The sequence below is a fragment of the Podarcis gaigeae genome, assembly GCF_964106915.1.
Source record: "Podarcis gaigeae genome assembly, chromosome: 17".
Classification (NCBI taxonomy): Eukaryota; Metazoa; Chordata; class Lepidosauria; order Squamata; family Lacertidae; genus Podarcis; species Podarcis gaigeae.
In genome coordinates this window covers 34,927,616-34,951,196 of record NC_139694.1, presented here as the reverse complement: position 1 = coordinate 34,951,196, position 23,581 = coordinate 34,927,616, and the positions used below count along the sequence as shown (strand labels likewise).

The 23,581-nt window shown below is 45.5% G+C and overlaps 2 protein-coding genes across 2 annotated transcripts in view; both read left to right on the top strand.

The window, feature by feature from the left end:
* Positions 1–249: 249 nt before the first annotated feature.
* On the top strand, positions 250–6,348 carry LOC310835219 (leydig cell tumor 10 kDa protein homolog). Its single transcript, XM_083720033.1, has 3 exons — positions 250–486; positions 2,242–2,297; positions 5,206–6,348. Exons 1-3 carry the CDS (start codon positions 381–383, stop codon positions 5,344–5,346), a joined length of 303 nt encoding a protein of 100 aa, XP_083576159.1. The 5' UTR covers positions 250–380; the 3' UTR covers positions 5,347–6,348.
* An 8,691-nt stretch (positions 6,349–15,039) lies between these two features.
* ZSWIM4 (zinc finger SWIM-type containing 4) overlaps positions 15,040–23,581 on the top strand; it is a 43,364-nt gene continuing 34,822 nt past the window's right edge. The window contains exon 1 of the mRNA XM_083718525.1: positions 15,040–15,397. Within this exon, the coding sequence (XP_083574651.1) occupies positions 15,230–15,397 (168 nt within the window). The 5' untranslated portion in view covers positions 15,040–15,229. The remainder of the gene's footprint in view (positions 15,398–23,581) is intronic.

Below are 23,581 nucleotides of genomic sequence, written 5' to 3'. Positions count from 1 at the left end.
GCATAGGATATCAAGATTTGCCAGGTTTGTGACAAGAAAAAAAAAAGCTCCGGATTTTCACTTTATGAAATAATAATAATAATAATAATAATAATAATAATAATAATAATAATAATAATAATCGTTTGTGGCTTGAGCCACGATCCTGCCAAAAAGCCGGCCTAGTTTCATGAAAAGAGCAGCCTGCGTAGCTGCCTTCCCCTCGCTGCCTGCGCACGAGGAGGCGTGCGCCCTGCCGGCCTTTTCCGGGTCGCGCGCCGCTCGTGCCCTTTCGCATCCCGGCAGCTGCGCCTGCAGTTCCGGGTTCGAGTCCTCCCTCCCTCCGTCCACTAGGGCGCGCGGAAGTGAGCCGACCACCCAAGGCAAGGCGGCCGAGAGCGATGGCTCAGGGGAAGCGCAAGTTCCAGGCGCGCAAGGCGGCCTCCGCGGGGAAGAAAGCGAAGGCGGCGGCGGCGGTGGCAGCGGCCCGCGGGCCTCGCAAAGGAGGTAGGGCCGAGGGACGGACACAGAGGCCGCCCGGGCGCCGGCTTTGCTCGCAACTTTGCCTCCGGTTCCGGAGACTTTTGTGCGCGCTCGGAAGCATTCCGGGTGCGCGAAAAAAGAACCCCCTCCTCTCCAAGCGCGCGATGAGGAATAATCATTATTAGTTATTTTTAAATTTTAGTCGCTTTCTCTTGCCCAAGGCAATCCAAGCGACTTAAGACCAAATTAGGAGGTTTCTTTTCCTCCCCTTAATTTCTTTATTCGTGATCCACGAAGCCGGTGCCAGAGCGCCCTCCATGTTCCCATTTTACGCGCGCGCCATGCGTAAAAAGCAGGTCGCTTCCCGCAAAGAATCCTGAGTACTGTGGTTTGCCTCTCAGGGCTACAATGGAAAGAAACTTTAGCGAACTACAGTTCCCTTGATTCTTTGCGATGGGGGGAGCCATATTGGCTTGACTGGATGGTGGGTTTGCAGTCATAGCGGTTAAGGGCGCTGGACTTTGAGGGGACCCAGGTTCGAATTCTCACAGCCATAAGAACTCAGCCGCTGACCTTGGGCTGCCTCTCCACGGCACAGGTTGTGATGGTAAAAGGATGTGTGCAAAGAAAGAGGGGATCATGTAGAGCAATGAAATAAATTGGATGGGCAAATAAGGCTGAGTGGGGATTTACAGTGGTACCTCCGGTTACATACGCTTCAGGTTACATACGCTTCAGGTTACAGACTCCGCTAACCCAGAAATATTACCTCGGGTTAAGAACTTTGCTTCAGGATGAGAACAGAAATCATGCTCCAGCTGTGTGGCAGCAGCAGGAGGCCCCATTAGCTAAAGTGGTGCTTCAGGTTAAGAACAGTTTCAGGTTAAGACCGGACCTCCAGAACGAATTAAGTACTTAACCCGAGGTACCACTGTAATTATTTCAATACATTTCTAAACTCCTTGCTATTTTTTTAAAAATTCCAACACAGTTTGCAACATAGCAAGATACATTAAAATCATATTATTTAAAAAAGCAACTTCTGCAGATGTAAGAAATACAGTTGACAGTCAGGGAAAGCCTCAATAAAGAGGTGTTGTTTTTAACAAATGTTGGAAGCACCCTACAAATGACAGCAAGGAGAGCATTCTCCACCACTGAGAAGACCCTGCCATCAGGTGACACTGGCATGCCATGGCTCTGTTGACAAGGCCTCCGCTGAATATTTAAACCAAGACTGATGAAGGGAAAAGGAATCGTTTAGGCACCTCGGTCCCAAATTGTTCAAGGCTCAATATGTTAATAATAAAACACTGAGCTCAGCTCAGTGGCTACTTGGTGGTAAGTGCAGTTCTCTCAATATAGGTGTACTGTAATGTGTGGATGGCCAGACTCTCCATACAGCACTCTGGCTGCAGCATTCTGCGCCTGTGGCAATTTCCAGGCGAGTCTCCAGAGTAGAGCAACAAACACACTGTCCAGTGCAGCTGTACATGATCTTTGTAACTCTCCTGAAACAGCTTCTGCATTATTATTATTATTATTATTATTATTATTATTATTTTACAAATTATGTACTTTAAATATTTTGAGTAGTGACAGTGGGTTACATACAAATCTAGCCCAAGAGAAGGTTGCCTATCTAGTAAGAAACAATGATATTTGGTAGGCAAATTCTTTTCTGCATATCTGTATATCCTGCACAGCTTCTGCCTAGGAGATGTAGCAGCATGGAAGCGAAAGAAAATTTATTTCCTTTGTGTTGGGTTCCTCTCCTAGGCCGCATAATTGCTCCCAAGAAGGCTCGGGTCATCCAGCAGCAGAAACTGAAAAAGGTGAGATGTTCCCACGCTCCTCCGTGCCAAACTGACACTCTGGAAGCAGCAACGGCAGAGACCACCTTCTGAGGCTTGTGCTATGTGGGCGCATGTTTTCAACCCACGGACCAATCATCAATTGTCTTCAGTGGCACGGAGCACTTTTCCACTGGCTTAGCCTAAGACATGATGTGTAGCTGCTTCTGGACAGGGGTAGCCTGGCCACCATGCTCTATGCTCAAGTACCTTCTCGGTTAGACTCCTGCAATGCATTGCATTTGGTGTTGCCCCTGGAGACAATTTATAACTAATACAGATTCAGCTGCTGTGCTTTTAGCTAAGATGGCTCATCTGAATTTTAAAAACTTCTCTGGTTCTCTGTCTGGTTCTCAGACAGAGGGCCTTCTCGGTAGTGGCACCCGCCCTGTGGAACGCCCTCCCATCACATGTAAAGGAAATAAGCAACTATCCTATTTTTAAAAGACATCTGAAGGCAGCCCTGTTTAGGGAAGTTTTAAATATTTCATAGAATCATAGAGTTGGAAGAGACCACAAGGGCCATCGAGTCCAACCCCCTGCCAAGCAGGAAACACCATCAGAGCACTCCTGACATATGGTTGTCAAGCCTCTGCTTAAAGACCTCCAAAGAAGGAGACTCCACCTTGGAGCAAATTCCACTGTCGAACAGCTCTTACTGTCAGAAAGTTCTTCCTAATGTTTAGATGGAATCCTCTTTCTTGTAGTTTGGAACCATTGCTCTGTGTCCGCTTCTCTGGAGCAGCAGAAAACAACCTTTCTCCCTCCTCTATGTGACATCCTTTTATATATTTGAACATGGCTATCATATCACCCCTTAACCTCCTCTTCTCCAGGCTAAACATGCCCAGCTCCCTTAGCCGTTCCTCATAAGGCATCGTTTCCAGGCCTTTGACCATTTTGGTTGCCCTCCTCTGGACACGTTCCAGTTTGTCAGTGTCCTTCTTGAACTGTGGTGCCCAGAACTGGACACAGTACTCCAGGTGAGATCTGACCAGAGCAGAATACAGTGGCACTATTACTTCCCTTGATCTAGATGCTATACTCCTATTGATGCAGCCCAGAATTGCATTGGCTTTTTTAGCTGCCGCGTCACACTGTTGGCTCATGTCAAGTTTGTGGTCAACCAAGACTCCTAGATCCTTTTCACATGTACTGCTCTCAAGCCAGGTGTCACCCATCTTGTATTTGTGCCTCTCATTTTTTTTGCCCAAGTGCAATACTTTACATTTCTCCCTGTTAAAATTTACCTTGTTTGTTTTGGCCCAGTTCTCTAATCTGTCAAGGTCGTTTTGAAGTGTGATCCTGTCCTCTGGGGTGTTAGCCACCCCTCCCAGTTTGGTGTCATCTGCAAATTTGATTAGGATGCCCTTGAGTCCATCATCCAAGTTGTTGATAAAGATGTTGAATAAGACCGGGCCCAAGACAGAACCCTGTGGCACCCCACTAGTCACTCTTCTCCAGGATGAAGAGGAACCATTGATGAGCACACTTTGGGTTCGGTCAGTCAGCCAGTTACAAATCCACTGAGTGGTAGCATAGTCAAGACCGCATTTTACCAGCTTCTTTACAAGAATATCATGGGGCAACTTGTCAAATGCCTTGCTGAAATCATGGTAGGCTACATCCACTGTGTTCCCTTCATCTACCAGGCTTGTAATTCTGTCAAAAAACAAAATCAGGTTAGTCTGACATGACTTATTTTTCAGAAATCCATGCTGACTATTGGTGATCATAGCATTCCTTTCTAGGTGCTCACAGACTGTTTGCTTAATGATCTGCTCCAGAATCTTCCCTGGTATTGATGTCAGACTGACTAGGCGGTAATTATTTGGGTCCTCTCTTTTCCCCTTTTTGAAAATAGGGACAACATTTGCTCTCCTCCAGTCTGCCGGGACTTCGCCTGTTCTCCAGGATATTTAATGCTGTATTGTTTTTAATACTCGATTGGGAGCCGCCCAGAGTGGTTGGGGAAACTCAGCCAGATGGGCGGGGTATAAATAGTAAATTATTATTATTATTATTATTATTATTATTATTATTGTTGTTGTTGTTGTTGTTGTTGTTGTTGTTTGTTTGTTTCTGAGCCTAAGTGAAGGCACAAGCACTGACTTTTAAGGCCCTTGGCTCTCATGGGTATCTAAAGGAATGCCCATTCCCACACTGACCCGCATCTACCAATACTTTCTGTCATGAGTGAGGTTGGTGGTGACCATGGGGAGAGCGTTATGTTTTAGACTCCAGCCAAAAACATTTTTTTATTCTCCTAGGCCTTCTACGTATGTTAGAACTCACCTTACTGTTCTTTTCATTAGGATGTTTTTGATCGATGTTTCATGTGGATTGTATTGTTTGCTTTTATTGTAAACCAGCCTGGGGTCATATCTGATCAAGGGTAGTATAAAAAGGTAAAGGACCCCTGACAGTTACCGTAAGTCCAGTCACGAACAACTTTGGGGTTGCGGTGCTCATCTCGCTTTACTGGCCGAGGGAGCCAACGTTTGTCCGCAGACAGTTTTTCTGGGTCATGTGGCCAGCATGACTAAGCCGCTTCTGGCGAAGCCAGAGCAGTGCACGGAAATGCTGTTTACCTTCCCTCCGGAGTGGTACCGATTTATCTACTTGCACTTTGACGTGCTTTCGAACTGCTAGGTTGGCAGGAGCTGGGACCGAGCAATGGGACCTCACCCCGTCATGGGGAATCGAACTGCTGACCTTCCGATCAGCAAGCCCAAGAGGCTCAGTGGTTTAGACCACAGCACCACCCGCTAAAAAAACAGAAATACCTTATACCCACCACCCCATAAGCAAACTTCAATGGCACACCATAACATTGGGACATTTCAGGTGCATAGCTGCTTAGTTGTCATATAAACTTCTTTCTCTGCAGAACCTGGAGGTGGGCATCCGTAAGAAGATTGAGCATGAAGTGGTGATGAAGGCCAGCGCTAAACTACCCAAGAAACTGAGTGTGCTGAAGGCCCCCAAAGCGGACACCACAAAAGAGCCAGGCCACTCCAGCAAGTCTTAGCTATAACCTGTGTACCTGAGTGGGTGGCGGAGAGCAGCCATATACGGCTGGACGACTGTACCCATGACACCCGCCTTGTAGTGTTGGAAGAGCCTACAGATTAATAACGTAGCAACATTTCAGTTGGTGGCGAAAGATTCCCTTCACATGAGAAACCGGGTGGGCTGTTCTGTGCCTAGGTGAAGAGATGGGCTTTGTTTTTCAGCTCTGTTGTATGTAATATTGGTTCAAGTCCCAGCATTTCCCCTGTTTTATATTTGGATTTGTCTTCTCGTTAACGACCTCCATGGAAGCCATTCTTTCAAAGTTAGCTTGGACTGGGTAGAGTTTGTAGGAGTGACTGGAGCTGTTGCCCATTGGTGTTTCAGCAGCATCAAGTTATCAGAATCAGACACGGACTTCATGTGTTCATGTGGGTCTGCAGACATGGCATGTGTGACACCTATATCACATTGGTATTTACACATGTGGGTGTCTTTGCAAACATGGGAGTCCAGTGTATGAATGTTGCGCAGGACCCAGCAGGCTAGGATGAATCTCAACCCACTGTTTTCTATAGGGCTTGAAAGTCTGCATGACGAAGCAGAAATTCCCAACTGAGCTTTGAGGTTTTTAGCTGTTCCTGGAAACAAGTGTGGTTTACTCACGTGTGTGTTGTGGTTTGAGTAAAAAGGATCCCTTCTGTCATCTGTCCCCTTTCTGCTGCCTTCTGAGGGTCCACATAGTGTTATTTTGCTGCCCATTTCGACCTTGTTCCTTTTGCAAGGATTCTGAAATAACCTTTGTTGATTGCTTTTGGAACCCAGAAGGTCCACTGTGGCTTGCTCATAGTGGCTAATTCTTCCACAGGGAGATAGCATAAAACCAAGGTATATGTTCTCAGATCAGGAATCCCAAATGTAATCTTAAAAGTTGAAATCCCTGTTCCTGTAACTGCTGCAGATGTTTGTTTATCACTAAAGTATCTCCACCACATTTAATAAATATATTATCTAAAAAGTGCATTCTTAACTCAGAGCATTTCATCTTGCAGTTTTGTCAGTTGAACAGGTCTAAAAGATTTACAGTGGTACCTCGGGTTACATACGCTTCAGGTTACAGACTCCGCTAACCCAGAAATAGTACCTCGGGTTAATAACTTTGCTTCAGGATGAGAAGAGAAATCGTGCTCTGGCGGCGCAGCGGCAGCAGGAGGCCCCATTAGCTAAAGTGTTGCTTCAGGTTAAGAACAGTTTCATGTTAAGAATGGACCTCCAGAACGAATTAAGTTCTTAACCTGAGGTACCACTGTACTTGGAAATGTCCTGGAGTGGAGGCGAGAAGTTAGTGAACACAGAGGGCACAATCTGGCTAAACACAACCACTTTATCCTTATTTATTGCATTTATATATCCCTCCTTTTCCTCCAATGAGCTCACGGAGGTGTACATGGTGCTTCCCCTCCTCATTTCATTGCCGCAGCAGCCCTGTGAGGTAGGTTAGGCTGCAAGGCAGTGACTGGCGCAAGGTTGCCGGGGAGCGTTTTGGAGATGCAGCCCACAATCTGGGAGCAGGCACTGTTCTTTGGGTGAGGGGCAGGATACTTGCAACCACAAATTTTAAGATTTGCCACCCAGACTAGGCAAAATGTGTGGACTCCTTATGGCAACTTGCTTTATTAAATGTGCTAAAATGTAAAATGCATATTTAAAAGATCTAATCAGAAAACAATTGGGAATTCTGAAGTGTATAACGAGAAGCTGGATTCTGCAACATGTATAAATTATGCATACTAAGCAAATTTGCATGTTTTCTCTTATTTTGAATACTTTATTTTGCAGTTTTTGCATAATTTATTCTGGTTGTGCAGGTCTTTTAGGATAGACAAGGAACTGTGCAGGGCACTTAAACTAGGGTTGCCATATTTCAAAAAGTAAAAAGCAGGACACCCTGAAAGTTGTTGAGCGTTTTTTAGAAGGACTCAGAATTGTTGAGCTTTTCTTAGGCAAACCCGAAAGTTGTTGAGCATTTACAAAAACACAAACAAACTTGACTTGCCTAAGATCCAGGAAAAGACGCCACATTTCAGAACACCCCCCTCCCCCCCAGATGTCAATTCCACCTTTCAAATCCCAGTAATATCCAGGAAAATCTGGACGTATGGCAGTCCTAACTTAAACCCCACTCCCAACTAGTAGAAATTTGATACAGCATCTCCTTTGGGCTTCTGAGATTTCTGCTTACTTTGAAAGATATTTTTTATTATGTGTTCTATTGTTAGCTGCCCAGAGAATCCTGTTGAGGGGCAGGATTATGCACTATAAATATATTGACAGTCATGTTGAGATTGTCAGGAAGTGCATCTAACACCCCATCCAGTGGATTATCGGTAAAGGTAAAGGTTCCCCTGACCTGCTAGGTGGGCAGGAGCTGGGACCGAACATCGAGAGCTCACCCCATTGCGAGGATTCGAACCGCCGACCTGATCGGCAAGCCCTAGGCTCAGTGGTTTAGACCACAGTCCCTTTTGGATTATCTGTACTCCTGTTTAATTAAGGCACACGCACAAACACCACATGTAATGACTAAAAGAGCATTAACAAGACACAGAGGAGGGGATTACGGAACGAGGGAGGAAATGCCACACAACAAAAAACAGCTTTTATAGAGACATAGTCCACATGCTGACTTTGGGGTTGCAGCACTCATCTCGCTTTATTGGCCAAGGGAGCCGACATTTGTCCGCAGACAGCTTCTGGGTCATGTGGCCAGCATGATTAAGCCACTTCTGGTGAACCAGAGCAGTGCACAGAAACTCTGTTTACCTTCCCACTGGAGCGGTACCTATTTATCTACTTGCACTTGAACATGCTTTTAATAATAATAATAATAATAATAATAATAATAATAATATCTTTATTGTCATTGCCCCCTCTCAGGGACAACGAAATTACTTGGCTGCTCCATTCACCCAGGTAGGGCACTCCACTCAAAATCAGAACAACTATAAAAACACTAATTAAAACAATATAATATAATACAGCAAGGAAGATTAGATGACTTTCAAAGTCCAGGTTTCCCATTCAGGGCCGAGATCGCTCTGGAGAAGAAGCTGTTCTTGAGACGGCTCGTTCTTGTCATCATCGTCCTGTATCTCTGTCCCGATGGCAGGAGCTCGAAGAGACAGTGACCAGGATGCGATGGATCTTTTACTATGTCCAGTGCCTTCCTATGGCACCTTGTGGCATAAATCTGCTCTAAGGTGGAGAGTGGGCAGCCAACAATGCTCTCTGCTGCCTTAACAACTCTGCACAACACCATCCTTCCAGTACAGCTTCCGTACCACACACATAAGCCATAAGTGAGCACGCTCTCAATGGCACAGTGATAGAAGGCAAGCAGCAGTTTCTGCGGAAGATGGTTTTTTCTTAGGATTCTTAAAAAGTACAGTCTCTGCTGCGCCTTCTTCACAAGCCCCCTTGTGTTGACACTCCAGGACAGATCCTCTTGTAATTCAATGCCCAAAAATCTGAACGTTGTTACCCTCTCCACACAGACCCCATCAATCAAAAGTGGCTGGACATTGCTCTTCTGTCTCCTTGAACTGCTAGGTTGGCAGAAGCTGGGACCGAGCAACGGGAGCTCACCCCATCACGGGGATTCAAACCACTGACCTTCTGATCGGCAAGCCCTAGGTTCTGTGGCTTAACCCACAGCGCCACCCGCGTCCCTACTGAATGGTTTAGTTTAAACTGAACATAAACATAAACGGAATGGTTTAGTTTGTGTAAAATATGCAGGGATTTATGTTATACAAAATGAAAGTGAAGAAGTGAAGTCATTGATATTTTAAGGTTGTTTAAATGAATATTCTAAAATGTAAAACAGAAAATTTAATGAGAGAGAGAGAGGGAGAGGAACTGAGCATGGAACCTGCAGGCATAGAATTTACACTCCCACTGAGCTATAATGCGTCACACAAGTGCAGGGGTTCAGGAGGAGTAAGAATTAATTGTTTCTCATAAACCTCACCTGATGTGCTTCTTCATGAGTCACTGTTTGGGATATTCCCTCCTATCCCTGATTGGACGGAGGCAGAGGCAGAACAGGGAACCTTCTCTGAATGCAGGTAATTAAGAAATTTCTCTGGTGGTGTGTATGCAGGGACCGGGCAGAATTGCCCATCTTGAGCATGGGCTCAATGGAAGAAGCCAAGGTCAGAGCACTGTGTCATCCAGTGTAACAGTGGGCTGCCTCGGCTGTGAATGGCTACTTTGGCTCACAGGGGCTTTGAGTCTGTTTTCTCTTTTCTTGCGTTCCTGTGTGATCATGTGGCACACAGTTTGGAAATTACTTCCCTTAGCTGTGGCTGACAATTGGGAGGCTTTCCTCTATGGTGACCAGGAGAGGTCACTGTTGGAGTCAGAATAGTAGTTTACAAAGATCTTAGAATTGCAGAACTGGAAGGGACCCCAGCGGTCATCTGGTCCAAGCTCTGGCAATGCAGGAATCACAGCCAAAGAATCCTTGACAGATGTCCATCCAACCTCTGTTTAAAAACCTACAGCAAAGGAGAGCCCACCATCTCCTGAAGGAATCCATTCCACTGTCAAACAACTCCTACTGTCAGAAAGTTCATCCTAATGTCAGAATGTTTTCCCCAAATCTCCTTTCTTATAATTTGAATCCATTGATTCAGATCGTACTCTCTGGAGCAGCCAAAAACTAGCTTGCTCCATCTTCATATATATATAAAATTCTTTATTGCTTAAAAATTTACGTATCTATACCGTGGTACCTCGGGTTAAGTACTTAATTCGTTCCGGAGGTCCGTACTTAACCTGAAACTGTTCTTAACCTGAAGCACCACTTTAGCTAATGGAGGCTGCCGCTGCGCTGCTGGAGCACGATTTCTGTTCCCATCCTGAAGCAAAGTTCTTAACCTGAAGCACTATTTCTGGGTTAGCGGAGTCTGTAACCTGAAGCGTATGTAACCTGAAGAATATGTAACCCGAGGTACCACAGTACACACATTGTGTGCCAGGCTTCCTCAACCTCCGCCCTCCAGATGTTTTGAGACTACAATTCCCATCATCCCTGACCACTGGTCCTGCTAGCTAGGGATCATGGGAGCTGTAGGCCAAAAACATCTGGAGGGCCGAGGTTGAGGAAGCCTGTTGTATGCTATCTCTTTACATATGAAGAAAAAGGAAATTATGTAGAGAATAGAAAATTTATAAAGGAACGAAAAAGAGGAAAATAAAAAATAAAGAAGTAACAAATATACGAAGTAAAAAAATCAAAAGAGGAAAAGAAAAGACAACATTATTTACACAATAAAAATGTTCATCGACACAATCCTTGCTCCATCTTCCATGTGACCAAAGCAGCATATTGGAACTAAAGCAGATTCGAAAAGATAAACAAGTGGACCTTTTACTCATAACCCAACTGATTGAGCTTTACCCTCACTGATAAAGATTTGGCCCCTCTGTTCAGTTAACATTTTAGTTGAACATTCTGCTCACTAAGTCATAACTAAAATATACTGAAAATATCAAGTCCTACAGAACCTTGTGTCTCTGACCTTAGGGTATGACCCAGCCCAATCTGAGGACTTCCAAATCCCATTTGTTTTTGTGGAAGATATTTAAGTGCTCACCTCTGTCACTGAAATCAAGTGTTATTTGCATCTGAAAATGTGTAACTTTGATCAGATTATGCCCCTGATATTATATTTGAAGCACACAATTCATTTATTATCCTCACTGTTGGTTTTTTTACATTTATTATTAAATAATGTATATTTGTGTGTACTTTTTCTTATATTGGTACCCCACATTTCCTTTTTTTAAAGTTTTATTAAATGTTACAAAAAATGAATAGAAGAAAAGAAATAGAAACAATACATAACCACACATAAATACATTTTGTCTACACAATTTTCCAGAATGCATACTAGAAAAGAAGAAAGACAAAAGATAAAAGAAACAAGAAAAAGAATGAAGAGTAAAAACATTTTTTATAATCAATTATTCCAAATTCATACTTTGAAGATTACAATATTTAAATCCTAGTTAAAATATTATAAAAGACTTCCACCGCATTCACCACACGTCTCTTGGTTATCTAATTCACCTTTACATCTGTTCTTCAGTCACTTCTTTCCTTAAATTCTTTCGTAGTCCATCTAATCTTTGTATTCTCAATATTCTTCACAAGGTTTGTCTAAGCACAGCCAAACTTTTGTGTTTGATCCCTGTTTGTGTAAATACTCATTCCAGCATTCCCATTGTTTCTGTAGATTTATGCCTTATTATATCCGTCAATTTTGCTAACTCCAGATACTCACATAGTTTACTTAACCGTTCCCTTTTTGTTGGGATGTTATTTCCTTTCCAATAACTGGAATGAGGTTAGCACAGACTTCCAGGCCCTCATATGCGGCTTGGTTCCTAGTGTGGCACATGTCAGATCTCTATGAAGTTGCTCACCCCAAACCATTTCGCTTCCGTGAGGAAAGAAACCTTCAGGGCATTCTTGCCAGAGTTGCAGTCTATTTCAAACGAAGCAGAATAGTATCAACCCGGCCCGATGACACAGAGCCCTGATTACTTCATTGGGTTGTCTTTGGAGGAATGAGTCCTATTGGGTTTCCATGCTGCAATCCATCTTATGACTAGTAGGAATGTTCCTGGAAGCCAGCTTTCCCGCTGCCCATGTGCTGAAATGCTTTGGCCTTCATCATGCTTGGTTTCTGTAGAACAGGCTTGATTACACCAGATGCAAGCCAAGGGTGCTGTGAAGGCTGGTAGAGGGCGGAAGGCGTACCTGTCTGACCCACGGGGCACAATCCATCAAGAAGTTTTCCTGGGCAAGCCCTGCAGAAAAGGACAGGAGCTCTTGCGCAGTTTCCTCTCATTTCACTAAGGAAAACGTTCTTATTATTAATGAGCAGGAGACTAGTTGCCTTAGGCTGCAATCCTAACATACCAGACAGGTCAAACTCCCAGTTGGACTTAACTTTTCAGTCTGCACTATAAATTATGAAGTTATCAAATTCAGGGTGCAGGATGTTGCTTCATCATTGCTGGTGTTTGTATACATTCGAGCTGTGTAAATAAATGCATATAAAGTTCAAGAGTTTAGGGGAAGAGGTTTTGGATGATAAACCTCTAGTGCAATAATCTGTTTTCTTTTCTTTTCTTATTTTTTTACTTGTCCCCCCAAATTTTATTGGTTTTCACAATATTATAAAAACCAAACAAACACACAAGAAAAACAAACAAAACAAACATAAATCATAGCCTTATTGAAAATTACAGTTATTAACTTTGTTAAGTGACTTCCTCGCTTCCCCTTAGTTGAATTTCATTGCATGTCCTTTTAACGGTTTTCCAAATCCCAATTTTTATGAAATTTAACTTAAACATTAACATCCTTAAATCTTCACCTTATAGAATTAAACATTACTTCATCACTTAACATAAATAAAATCCTAAACCCATTAAGTATCTGCAAGCTATTTCCAGTTAATTTAACTTAACAAATTTAACTAAATAATCATTAAATTTATTCCATTCTTCCTGATATCAATAATCTGTTTTCAATTTGCAGGACTGTGCTGTGAACAAGGTGGTCTCTGGTTCAAATTTCACCTTTGACATAAAGTGCTAAGTATTTATTGTATATTTTCCAGAGTTACAACCATGTTATCAGAAGTTGAATGGTCACTGAAAGCTGCATTTCCCTCACACCACCAGGCATGCATGTCATGTCCTGATCTTGAGATGGCTTCTGTTAGGAGGTTTGGCTTTAAAAAGTTTTAACACCTGCCTGCAGTTAATTTTATCGCGTGATCTATACTGCAATAATTTTTTGTATTGCAATTGCATTTTTATTGTTTATTTTGTATTTCAATGTACTCTTGCCTAGAGACCTTTGGTTATGTAGCAGCACAAAAGCATCAAGAGAAGCTTCTCCCTTCACTGACAGGACTATGGTAGCTGAATCATAGGTGATAATATCCTGTTCTCTGTGAGTCTGTTACAAGTAAATGAAGGTTATATAGTACACCAATATCAGGGACACATTGTGCCTCTGAATACTAGTGCTCTCATGTCCTGCTTATAGCCTTCCCAAAGACATCTAGTAGGTTACTAGGAGACAGGATGCTAGAACATACCATGCATTTAAAGCTCCAAAACATGAAGGAGTCTTGTGGCAATTTGAAGGTTAAACAAATTAATTATGGCATCAACTTTTATGGACCAAAGTCTATTTTATCATACGCATGAAGTGTTGGCAAGTATGTGGATGTAGAGAAATACACACAGAATGAATTCAGGGGGAAATGAAATGCAAAAACAAATTGGGAGGGGGGAAACACTGATAATCACAGCAACCATTCACAAAGCAGTGTTGAAGATAGTGAACATCCTGGCATTTGTAAGCTAATTGACACCTGTAGTGAGGTTAAAAACCCATTATGTTGATTCAGACTACAGGTGATAGAACCTAACTTCTTGTTAAGTTGCAACTCATCAGTTTCACACTGAGGATTCCCTTTGAAGTCCTTTTATCCAAGAAGGACAAAGGTCTGTAAAAGAGTATTGTAGGAGGTTGAAATGTTCTCCCGCTGGTTGTTGAATATTGCCCCTTTTGATGTCAGATTTGTGTCTATTATTCTTTTGCACAGACTGGCCTGTTTGTCTCTTGTAGATGGCGGAATGGATGGAATCCCAATGAGATGAGCAGGTGCCAGGACCATGAATGTTGCAGCTATCATCAGATCCTGTTATAGTGCTGCCCTTTATATTGCCTTATTCCCCACCCCCTCAATAATACTTAATGCTTATTCAGGGGGAGATTCAATATCTCAAGACTTTTCCTTTCAACTGTCGCTTTAAGAATGTCCAGGCTATATGGCAAGTCTGGAGACTGGCAGCTTTTTTGCAAAAGTGTTTTGACAGGAATGGTGACGTGTGCGCATTGGAGCAGGTACTGAAACGGGATGCTACCTGGAATTGTCCTGTTGCTCTATTTAGAGAGCAAAAACGATGCAGTTAAAGTGATTAACCCCCCCCCGGATTATATGGGGGGGTTGGGGTGGAGGAAACCCTTGATGTCCTGCTCCTTTAGCCCCAGAGGCTGGGCGGCTGAATTCTTCCACAACGGGCCTAGTTTAAAAGTTTGCTCCTTACGCTTTCACATCGGAAACGATTTTTCTTCCTGGTCCTTTTGTGAATGAAGGTGGTTCGCAGCAGAGCAGCTCGGCGGCTCCCCCGCCTCCCTCGAGTCCGGTGGGGAGGAAGGCGAGGGCGCGGCGGCGATGAGCCCCCGGGGAGTGACGGGCGGCGGAGGAGGCCCCTTCCCGGCTTGGAATGCGCAGCTCGCCACATTGTTGCCATTCCCAGCCGGCTCCAGAATGTTGTGAATGGAAGGCTCGCAGCGCAGGCCACGCCCACATAGAACCCCACCGGCAGGTCTGAGGCCGCCCCCGCCTTGCCTGATTGGCTGGGTGGGCCTCTCGACCTTTGATTGACACCTTTTCCCCCCAGACGGCCCTCCCCTCCCACTTTCCTTTCTTTCCTTTTTTTAATATTTATTTAAACCCCACGACATGGGGGCGTGCATTGTTTCCTCCTTGAGCGGCAGCCGAGCTCGCCCAATCCTCGCCGGTCTCTCCCTCGCCGGCCACCCAATGGGAGGCGAGCAGGTTGAAAAGGGAGGACCGGCCAGGCCGCGGCCGCCGAGCTCATTGTTGTGGGAGCTCCTTAAAGGGGCCACATCCGACGCCGCCAGCGGAGAGGGAGGAACGGCCGACTGAGCGGGCCAGGCCCGGGCCGCCGCCGCTGGGTTTCCGGGCAAGGCGAGCAGGAGAGGCCGGGGATCGGCCGGGCCTATGGAGCCCCCGCCCGCCAAGCGCAGGTGCGGCGGCTCCGGGGAGCAGCCCGAGCCGGGGCCGGGGCCGGGCGCCGCCGCCTCCGCCGCCACCTCGGCCCCCAGCGCCGTCGAGACGCTTCTGGACCTGAGCGCCCGGCGGGTGGCGGAGACGTGGGCCTTCGAGCAGGTGAGGGCAGCAGCTTCTCCGCTCCCCCCCCCGGGCCGCCCTGGAGGCGCCGGGGCCGCTGCGTGGGAAGCAGCCGGCGCGTCCGAGGCTCCCTTCGCCTCTCTCTCTCCCCAAGAGGTGCCGGGGCTCACAGCTGCCCAGCAAGCCTTCCTCCGCTCCCCCCTCGTCTCCCCCGAGGGTGCTGGACGGCGAAGGCACTCTGCACATCCTCAGGAGCGCGTCCCTATATCTCGGCCCCCCTCCCCGGCCGCGTACGAGCCCTTCCCCCTTCTGAAGCCCCCCGCTTTTCCTCCCCCCTCTCTTTTTCCTTTCTCCGACGGCTGCGGCCTGGCGATCCCGGTGCCTCAGGCCGTGGAAGTTGGGGCTGCCCGCTCCTTCGAAGCTGCCCTTGTGGGGCTCGGCCCCTTCGAACAATGGGTCGGGGTGCAGGTGGCAGCGTCGTCGAGGGGCTTCCTCGGCCGGATTTATGCCGGCAGGAGAAGGGAACGCAGGAATTCTGCGCGCCCCTTGAGTTGACAATCCTACTTACTAGCCAGGCTTGAACAAAGCCGAGCCTAATCTGTTTGTTTTTCTCTCCACCAATCTCTACCCTCTGCCATCTCCCTGTAGTCTTCGCTGGGGCCAACTCCTTTCTTCCTTTTAATTCTCCCCCCTCCTGCTGCTGCCACCCTACCATCTTGTCATTCATACTTAGTTTTGTATGCTCTATCTCCTACCATCTTTTCCTGGGAGGTCAAATTTGGGCTGGCTGGATTATTGGGGGCAGGGTGTCCCCTCTAAGTAGCTTTTGAACCGGGGACAAGACGGCTGGTCCCATGAGCTGGGTAGGGGGCTAATGGCCTAAATGTGGCCTTGCTTGGTATATTAACTTGTGATTTAGTGGACTTCCTCTAGGTCTCACCAGAGTGACTGACAATTACATTCCAGATCTCCTTCTTTCTTTAGTGCATATACCTTGACTTTTTTTAGTTGTTGATTTGAGGAGAAGCTCCAGCATTTTTCTGACATCCCTTTTTGTGTGATCCCACCAGGATTTACAGCCAGGCTTCCAAGGTCCGTTAAGATTGGAAGAAAAACATGATTTTATCTCCTGGCTTTCTTTGCGTACTACTTGCGCATGCTGTGTTTTATCTTCATCTGTTTGTGATCCTCTCTCACCCACAACTCCTGCCCTCTGTTCAAATGATGCCTTTACGCAGCTTGATCTGGAGGAAGTGGTTATCCTAGGGTGCCCTTTAAAGGCTTTCGCTGTGTGTGCCTGCTGAGAAATAGGTGGAGTGGGTGTTAATTGGGATAGCTGAAACTAGCTAACTTTGGCTAGCCGAGAGAGCCAGGACTAGTCTGGGCAAAGCCTAGGAGAAGGTAAGGTTGTGATACTGTGGTGTGGAGGGTGCAGGGAGGCTAGGCTCGCTACACACGTTCTTCTCCTCTTTCTGAAATTTGTCAAAGCCACACTTGCTCACAATTCTTGGAGATCAAAGCTCAGCTACTTCCTTCCCTCAAATCTAAGAATTCCTTGTAAGCAGCTGTAGTTCCATCCAGGGAGACGACAGGGTTTGATTTCTGTGTCAGGCTGGGAAACTCGTCAGACAAGAGTCACTTGTCACTGCCATCAATGAGTGAAACTTCCAAGTCCAAGCACTTGCACACCTGAAATAGGAGGGAATGCGGAGGAGCTCTGGGCTGAAAAAGCATATCCCCTCCAATCTCTTTAATTTTCAAGACTGGAAGGTTTCATCAGGGAACGGTAAAAAGCAGAGGGGTGTTGCTAGGGAAAAGGCTGCTGTGTGTGCGAAGAAACCACTGAAAAAATCTGAATTCTGCTCATTTAATGGGCTAGTCCACAAGGATGACTCTCTGGACTACTGTGCCAGTGCTTAGAGTAAGTGTAGACCGTTTATCAGTCAACCTCCACCTCCTCAATTTGCCTTGGCTTTGAGGCACATTTAGAACTCTGGAGCAATGAGAGGATAGAACTGGGTATCCCAAACACCCCCTCCCCATTTTGTCATTTGGAGCAGGCATAGTCCTCATCTTGCATGTGAATTTGAACTGAATAGCGGTTGTAAAACACAGCCAAAGAGTTGCCTTTTAACTTGGTACCTCGTCTCAAGTTCGATAAATGGAATTCTCACTGTGAAGGGAATGGCTTTGACTTGAAAGTGACAGGGTTGTAACCATGGCCTATAAATAAGCCTTTGTCTTGATCATTTCACATAGACCTGTGTCTGGCCTCTTCCACTTTAGGCTGCAGGTGGTGGTGGGTGTATTACTAAATTCTTCTCTAAACAAATCAGTTTATTTCACAAGGAAGAGGAGCACATTTGGGAGAAGGTTTCTAGCCTATCTTTCTCCCAGACATATTCCATGTTCAAGGAAATCTGTGTATGAAGGAGTATTCTATCATAAGAGCTCCCAACTTCAATCTAAATAATAGCAAACAGGACATAGGTTGACTACCTTAGTGAAAACTAAGCTTGGTGCTCACTTAGCTACATGAAGTGGCAGAGTCTATGTAGAAGTTGTAGTCAATTGTACAGTTGACTGCTTAAATTCCATTGAGGGTTTAAGCAGGGTCTGTGAAAAGGACTGCAGGTCCACTTGTCTGTAGCATATACCTGCTTGGAACTGGTCTTCTGTAGTTTCATACCTTGATTTTCAGCATTGGCTGGTGAACTTTCCTCCCCCCCCCCATCTCTCTGTCTCTCTGTCTCTCTCTCTCTCTCTCCCCCCCCCTATTTAAATTGAAGGACACTTTTGCCGTAGTACACCATTCCTGACTGACTTTCTCATATTGCTCTTGGGCTGTGTGTTGTTATGGTTCTCTCCATCAAGTCACTTTATTAAACTCTGTTCCTAGCTGACTGAAATACAAACGGGAACAGGTAGAGGAAACCTTCTGGTCAGATGAGGTGATATAGCTGTTATCAGGTGATGAATTCTCTGGTGCAGTTTTAAGAGCAGTGAAGTTTGATGTGGACGAGTCTGATTCTTTAGGTGAAATCCACTGGGAGGTTTGCTGTGAAAGCCCCATTTATTTATTGAATTAATTAATTATTAAATTGTTAATTTATTTATTGAATTTATAATAATTTCAAAGTTGCCCAGGGTGGCAGATGACCAGTGATAAAACATCTTTAAAACAATTCCAGTATAGATACAGACTGGGAAAGAAAAGGCTTGCTGGAAGGTGGAGCCCTTCCATAGGCACCATAGACGGTGACTGCGTAATATTTAAGGGGAGTGAATTCCTAGGGGGCAGGTGCCACAACACCAAAGGCCTGATTCCTATATTGTGCAGAACAGACCTTCTCATAAGATGGTATCTGCAGGAGGCCCACATCTGCAGAGCCGTATAAGGATAAGTAAGGGGCGAGGCGATCTGTATAGGGTTGTATACATCAAAACCTTAACCTTAGCCTGGAAATTAATGGCAGTTTCTTTTATGAAGCTTACATTTGTTTCTATGAGGTTTGTGCAGGAGATCTTCCAGTGGGTTAGTGGGACACAATCCCTCCCCCCATCTGGATTTCCCTCCCTCCCCCAGTGTTTGATTAAAGAATAGTCAGAAGGAGGGAAGGATACTAGAGGGAAGTTAGCACAGAAGAGATAGAAGCTTATTTATTTATTAAATTGATATACTGCCCTTCATCTGAAGATCACAAGATAAAAATACAAGATAAAAGCATAGACAAATAGTTAGAACAAAAGCAAAACAAGACAATAATTCTCCCCGCTCAAAAAACAACTACACCACATTTAAAAGGCCATAGAATATAAATCAGCTAAAGGCCTGGTTGAAGACAATCCTGTTTTCACCTCCTACCTAAAGATGTATAATGAAGGTGCCAGACAAACCTCCCTGGGGTGGGGAGAGCATTCCACAAATGGGGAGCCACTGCAGAAGAGGTCTACTCTCTGGACCTCTCATGGAGGAGGCATGTGAAGAAGGGTCTCAGACGATGATCTCGGGAGTCTGGGTTGGTTCATATGAGGAGAGGCGGTCCTTCAGGGATTGCAGCCCTAAGCCATTTAAAGCTTTATAGGTCACAACCAGCCCTTTGAATTGTGCCCAGAAACTAATTGGCAGCCAGTGCAGTTGGGCCAGGATCAGTGTAATATGCTAAAACCGTCTTGTTAAGCAGTTGGTCCCTTACCTTTCCCGCCCCGACCTGGCCACAGTGATCCATGCGACGGTCATCTCCAGGCTTGACTACTGTAATTCGCTCTATGCGGGGCTGCCCTTGAAGCTGTCCCAGAAACTCCAGCGGGAGCAGAAGGCTGCAGCGAGGCTCCTCACGGGGTCTCTGCCATGGGAGCATATTCACCCAGTGCTTTTCAAGCTGCACTGGCTCCCGGTGGAGTACAGGGTCAGATTTAAGGTGCTGCTTTTGACCTTTAAAGCCCTTCACGGCCTAGGACCCTCGTACCTACGGGACCGCCTCTCCTGGTATGCCCCACGGAGAGCCTCAAGGTCCATAAATAATAACACCCTAGTGGTCCCAGGCCCTAAAGAAGTTAGATTGGCTTCAACCAGAGCCAGGGCCTTTTCAACTCTGGCTCCGGCCTGGTGGAATGCTCTGCCTCATGAGACCAGGGCCCTGCAGGATCTGATTTCTTTCCGCAGGGCCTGTAAGACAGAGTTGTTCCGCCTGGCCTTTGGCTTGGAGCCAATTTGATTCCCTCCCTCTCTCTCTCTCTCTCTCTCTCTCTCTTTTTCTCCTCTTTCTTTTCCTTCTCCTGCGATGAGGCTACATTTTAATATTTTAATGTTCCATTATTTTAATGTATTTTATTTTTGTTTTTAAGTTGTAATCATTCATCTTGTTTTTATTATTGCTTGTAAGCCGCTCTGAGCCCGGCCTTGGCTGGGGAGGGCGGGGTATAAATAAAAAATTATTATTATTATTATTATTATTGTCCTGGCGAGCAACCTGGCCACTGAATTCTGCACCAGCTGGTTTCCAAACATTCTTCAGAGGCAGAACTACATATAATGCGTTGCAGTAATCCTGCCTAGAACTCTCTGGTCCTTAGGGAGACTGTGTGTGAGATGAGTTTTGCCAGGAGGACTGGATGAAAGCAGGGCTGAAACTAGGCTTTATTACACCCGGGTCAAAGACCCAGTTTGGCAACCCCTGCGTGCGCATTTGTGTACACACACACACACACACACAGGCTGGGAGCCTCAGTGGTGTGCCTCTGGAAGCTTCAACTGGGACAAAATGTCCAGCTAGCGCTCACCTCCTCCCCAGCTATGACCCTAGCATCTGCTTCCTGTGTTAAGAGCAGTGTGAAAGGGGATGGGGGTGGAATTAAGAAAATGGGGAGTTAAAAAGAGAACCTGCAGCTTTGCGCAGTGGCAGTATCGTAGCCAGTGAGGTTAATCCGAGGCGCGATTATTGCTAAAAAAAAAAGAGAGAGAACCTGCATGGAGACACAGGGAAAGCACTGGAAGAGAACTTTGAACTAGAAGCCCGATGCTGAAAGAGCTGAAAATTTTGGCAAAAAAGGTGGTGTGAGAATAGCAATACGGTGTGTGGGAGATGAATTTAATGAAGGCATCAGAACAGATTAAGTGGGAGAAATTCCAGTAGTTAAGACGACTGCATGGAGAAGGGGGCCGAAAGGGAATGACATATTAAGACCGTGTGTGTTTGTAAGGAATCCAGTTCTGCCCAAGTTTGGATTGAATCACAAGGTTACTTACAAATTTGGCACAAGAGGAGGATGGTTTAGTGAAATTTTGGAGTCTTACGACCATCTGCCTGTGCCAAAGATTCAGCTGCTGCTTGTGAGACGAGTTGAGAATGCTCTGTTACCTGAGGAAACTATTGGGTAGAATTTAGGCAAAGTTTTAGGCTGAAAGATTTGCTCATTCTTTTATCTTTAATTTGAGAAGATTGGGCGAGAGGGCAGGGGGGAAAAGAAGGCTGGGTGAGATCTGAGAATATTTCTAAGCAGACCATTGCTTAATATGGGAGAAAACTTCCACCAGCGAGGAAGCTGCTTGTATTAACATAAATTAGCAAGAAGGGAAATAGGTTAGTTAAGTGGCAACATGTGGACCAGTTTCTGTTTTCTGGACAGAGTTGGAATTGTGTACCTATAAGCTACATAAACTGGACTAGGAGGAAATATCTGCGAGTGGACATTTAGGAGCCTGCCTGATCCTGGCTGGCCATTCTCTGAATACCAAGACTTTGTGTGGCCACCATTTATGCTGAAGTGAAGGAAAAGTCTTTTCCTTGTGGCGTCAGTTGGTCGTGGCAACTGTGTGGGAGTCTGGAACCAGAAATAGAAGAGAAGGCCAATTTTGAGTATCCTTTGCATGGAAATTGGTGTATAGATTTAGAAGTTAGTGTGCCTGTTGTGATGCATTTAAGAGATCTGGTTGCAGCAGTGCCGAAACTTCTGGCACCTGTTGGCTGAGCTGTTCTGTGGTGTCTTGAGCGAGAATGAAATGGGCCATGCAGAATGTTTGCGCACAGTATGTCACAGATGTGGGGAAGTGGGAAGTAGGTTTGGCTGGGGCTGAAGTCACCTGCTGTCTCTAGGGCAGGAGGAGGTTTGTGAGGAAGGTAAGCCAGATGAATGAGAATGATCCCAAGAGATGGAGGCTGAAGGGCCAGGAGACTGTGCCCAGGCAGAAAATTCAGACAAAGTGGGAGAATAATCCATAGACTGGAATCTGAGTTGGAGCTGGCTCCAGGTTTCGGAGGGCTTTTGGGCAAGATGCCCTCAGTGCAACCCTTCCTTGGGAAAGGCCACCTTCTCCTTGCTATCACCTCTGCTTGGTTACACAACTTCTCCTTTTAAGCCCAGTCTGCGCAGCTATCCAGAGAGAGCTATCACTGTTCATTTGCTTGGGGACGGTAGGCAAGAATAGCAAGAAGGAGGAGCAGGAGGCTCCAGAGACTGGCATTTGCAGAGACTGTTGCAGTGTAGTCTATGGCAAGTGCCAACAACATCCCCATTCCCGATGCTGCCATTTGACCTAGAAATCTACTTTCTTGTAACTAAAAACCATTGGTTCAAGTCCTACCTAACCTTCTGAGCAGGAGAAAACAAGCTTTCTCCATCTTCCATGTAACAGCTCTAAAGATAATTGAAGATGGCTATCATGTCTCCTCTCTCTCCTCTTTTCCAGGCTAAACATATCCAGCTCCCTTAACTGTTCCTCACAAGGCTTGGTTTCCAGACCCCTGATCATTTCGATCACACTCCTCTGAACATGTTCCAATTTTATCAATATCCTTCTTTAATTTTTGAGCCCAAAATTGGACACACTATTCCAGGTGTCAGATTCCAGGTGATCTGACCAAGGCAGAATAGAGTGGTTCTGTTACTTCCCTTGACTTGAATTCTATACTTCTGTTGGTGCAGCCTAGAAAAACCTTAGCTTTTTTTGCTTCTGCATCGCACTGTTGACTCATGTTAAGTTTGTGGTTTACTAAGACCCCCTAGATCCTTTTAGCATGTACAACTAAGCTAGGTGTCCCCCATTTTATATTTGTGCAGCTGGTCATTCCTTCCTAAGTGTAGAACCTGGCATTTGGCCCTGTTGAAATTCATTTTGTTAGTTTGGGCCCAGTTCTCCAATCTGTTAAAACTAATATTGAATCCTAATTCCATCTTCAGTGGCATTAGCTATCCCTCCCAGTTTGGTGGTGGTGGTGTTGTTTGGTTTTGAGAATGAGTGCTGGACTGAAAGATTGAAAAACATGGACCTAAGGCATTTGCTTTTTGTCCCAGGGTGTTAGACGGTTTGTGCTCCAACCCTTTGGGGTTCCTTTCACCCAGAAAATCTTCCTGCATCTTCACAGCAGCAGCAATCCAGTTCTCTATTCGTGAATTCCCTTGAAGGAATAAACACCTCACCCGTTCAGTTCTTCTCCAAAGTATTTATTTATATTACAAGTATATCACTACTGGTCTACATAAAATAAAACACAACTGTATACAGAGATTTCAATCTTTTGCTCTGAGAGACAGGCTCACAGTCTCTCACAAAGGCCAGCACAGGGTATGCTGGGTGACAAGCCCAGCATATATATCTGAATTCAGGAAATGGAGGAGCAATAAGGAGGTTATGATATGGCCATTCTTCCATTCATATGCTGCTCTTGGTGTGCTTGGACTTTCCCATTAACACGCTGGGGCCTCCCTGCCTTTGGGGGGTTG

Bases quoted from the DNA above. Each gene is read 5' to 3' on its own strand.
- LOC310835219 (XM_083720033.1), top strand. From the start codon at position 381: ATGGCTCAGGGGAAGCGCAAGTTCCAGGCGCGCAAGGCGGCCTCCGCG. The intron at 487-2,241 runs GTAGGGCCGAGG...TTCCTCTCCTAG, and splicing joins CCGCGGGCCTCGCAAAGGAG to GCCGCATAATTGCTCCCAAG. The intron at 2,298-5,205 runs GTGAGATGTTCC...CTTTCTCTGCAG, and splicing joins AGCAGCAGAAACTGAAAAAG to AACCTGGAGGTGGGCATCCG.